Here is a 3,164-nt window from a genome sequence, read left to right on the forward strand (position 1 = left end):
AAAAAGGGTTGCATAGAGGACATTTGATTAATAATCAAGACTGAGTCAAGCTGGGGCATCTGGTTACCCTATATTAAACTGCACACTAGTGCTAATAATAAAGTGTATCAGAGACGACCAAAAAAATAACTTGAAGAAGTGTTGCAGACTCTAATGGTCAGGGCAAGACCAGAGATCAAAGTGGCCAGAAAATGCTTCCAAAACACGCAGTTTCACAGACACCAAATGGTACCACACTGCCTTCTTGAGCAGCTGGAGTCCAGCATCACTTCATAGCACTTTCTTCTGTTTATAGCTTTCAAGCATGGGATGTCTGACACTGCGTATGTGGCGYACACGTATTTGCCTGTTGGGCCACGGGCTCTGCAGCAACTAGTGAACCGTCTCATGCCTTGTGGTTGATCAAAACTCACTGGCAACTTGAGCACCCTTCTTCCTCCCAGCACCACAGATTATATGCACTGGCCAGGAATAATTTGAGCACCGGTGMTAATAATTTTAATAGCTACTTCTTCGTGGTGTTCCCCAGTCCTAAATACTCCAGCMTTTTGAGGGTTTTGTTACTACCACTATCTATTGGCAACGAGCTGCAGATGAGATAGATAGCTTCGCAAGACCCACAGACAGCATAAACCAGCAAAGAATGCATGAAACAAACCCTCCTTGATTTCAGCCAGCTTTTAGCCTATGAACCTCATGTCCCATTATGAAGATCTTTCGAACCCACAGGTTGATGGCTACCAAACTCAGCAGTATCAAAGTCTCAAAGATACTGAAGTCCTCCAAGTTTCATGAAAATAGACAGCAGCATCACAATTACTGTCCCCCTGAGGGGAAGACTGAAGTGTGACTTCAATCCTGCACTTCATGCTAGAGAATCCACCGAGCAGAGAATTGCTGCAGATGCCCCAACTCTGCCAGCAGCTTCAGCCAGTTTGCACCTTACTGGGCACCGGAGACCTGACTGTGCAGCCACAGCTTTTCTCCCAAAAGAGCATATCTCCATCTGAACATCTCTCACAGTGCTCTCCTCAGAACACTCTCTGGTGTCCAAAAGGGGTGACCTCATACTACTGCTTTAAGATAAAATTCAATTAAAAAGTTTTCCTGCTTTTACCTTAGCGGGTCCCTGTAATGCCATACTTTATTTAATAGTGAATTTATAATAAAATATYAAGAAGAGACAACAATGATTGGATATTGTTGATTATCTTTTGTGCATGCCTTAACTTTTGCTCTCTACAGAAAAAACATCAAACCAACCTCAGTCTCCCTCCCTGTGAGCTCATCAAAATAGGACYCTCCTGAAATGTGACAGTCTTTCCCCAGTTCTACTGAACAACAGGCTACAACTATACAATTTCACAGTGCCATCCAAGGGCAATGAGATGCGGAGAAGCCCCACAGCTTTGAAGCTGGTACATGTTACAGGACAATGAGTGTCATCCCAGTTAGAGGAAAAATCGAAACAAGAGCACCACAAAGTTTCAGAGATGCCTGTCCTGCTGAGCTTGGGTAGCTTCTGATTTCTGACTGGAGTCACCTGCAAGATCAAGATACAAATTTACTGCTGTGCGAGGGAGGAATTCCCATTCTTGCTAACCTTATCGCCACGAAAGATTTAAAAACTAAGAGAGGAAAAAGGGACCCTAGAAAGAAAACAAAGTAAGGAGTGGTCTATGCTATCGATATTTTGATCAGTTCATTTTCTGAATAATGCATTGAGGACTCTCCTTTTTCCATTTGCCTTCTGTTTTCAGAGTGTGATTTGAACACACTTTCTCTGTGACAACACTGGGAGTCTCAGCTTTGCACTTGTTTCCAACRTCTGCAGCTTTAGACGAAAAATTTGGTACTATGTGACCTGCTGTAGAAACATTACACCTCCCCCCCACACACACATATATATGCCTTTCACAATAGCTTCTTCCTTCATCTCTCTCTCCATCACTAATCCACTCTGGAAGACTAGTCCTTACTTCTTTTAAAAAAAATATGCCATGCACGTGGCAGGTGAATAAAAAAAAGTAGCTGAATTTGAGTGAAGAGATAGAGGCAATGAAATGAAGTGTTCTGGAGAGATAGGAGATCAAAAAAGGTTTCGTTCATGCATCCCTCAGAGGTTTATTCATATACATATAATAGGCTCATCATATCTTGGAATTATTCTGCATCAAAGCTCAGTGTGTGTGCATTTTTATCAGCCAGTTTCCAAAAGTGCATGCCTTTAGGAGCAACTGCAGCCACAATAGCACTGGGAACGGTGTCAGAAGAGCTGGGCACGCTGTGCCGGGTGGCGCTAGTAGCAGTACGTCCGCTCTCGCCCGCAGTAATTTTCGGAAACCCACTCTGAGGTCTGGAAAACAAACACACTTGAAACAAAATATACASATATTAATATATATACAGACTATATATTTGTATCTACTGATTCAAGAAACCGAGGTGCTTTCCTGATCACCACCGGATCGCACGCACGAGCTTCTGAACGCCCAACATATTCCCCGAGGAAGGGTCACACACCATCTGAGCACAGAAGGACAACCCCYGGGCCCACCAGAGCCTGTCACAGCACAGACTTCCATCCCCGTGGCTTGAGTCCTGGTCATCCTCACCAGGGTATTATGCACTGTCCTGTGGGAAGCTCCTCTAGTCAGAGAGCCCCTCCAGCTGGGCCAGGATAGCGGAGGCAGCGTTCAGGGGAGGTTGGAGGTAKAATACAGGAATTCCTCTCCTCCAGGAAGAGGGGTTTTTTTTATCCCCTCCTCTTAAAAGTGCTGCTTTAGCTCAGTTTGAAARGAGCCTGATAAGCTTCTCGAACTTCATTCTTTCTGAGGTGTTTTGTGAACAAGAAGTAAAAGGGGGGGGGAAGGAAAAGAGCAGAAGAATGATTTCAAAAATCTATTACTTTTCTTTGAGAACTTCTGTGTTGATTTCTGTCGAGCTCACATCTCTTATTTCCCCCTCCTTTGGGAATGAATAGCTATGCCTCATGAGATACCGCACCCCAKGCAGCTGCAATTTCATGTAACTAACGCTAAGACCCCAAATGCTAGCTGGGAGGGAAGCCCTCAGACACACAAATGAAATCTTGGGTTATTGAAGGCAGCAGAAAAACCTCACTAATTTTAGCCAATGGGTTTCTATCCTGGGGCCTGGGGCTT

At 44.3% G+C, this 3,164-nt stretch overlaps 1 protein-coding gene across 1 annotated transcript in view; it reads right to left on the reverse strand.

Annotated features, from left to right (window-relative positions):
* Positions 1–2,099: 2,099 nt before the first annotated feature.
* The window catches only part of LOC146600703 (uncharacterized), a 7,497-nt gene continuing 6,432 nt past the window's right edge, over positions 2,100–3,164 (reverse strand). Inside the window, exon 4 of the mRNA XM_085318907.1 lies at positions 2,100–2,356. Within this exon, the coding sequence (XP_085175033.1) occupies positions 2,164–2,356 (193 nt within the window). The 3' untranslated portion in view covers positions 2,100–2,163. The remainder of the gene's footprint in view (positions 2,357–3,164) is intronic.

Source organism: Rhea americana, unplaced genomic scaffold, assembly GCF_003343005.1.
Source record: "Rhea americana isolate MKP2758 unplaced genomic scaffold, rheAme1 scaffold_118, whole genome shotgun sequence".
Taxonomy (NCBI): domain Eukaryota; kingdom Metazoa; phylum Chordata; class Aves; order Rheiformes; family Rheidae; genus Rhea; species Rhea americana.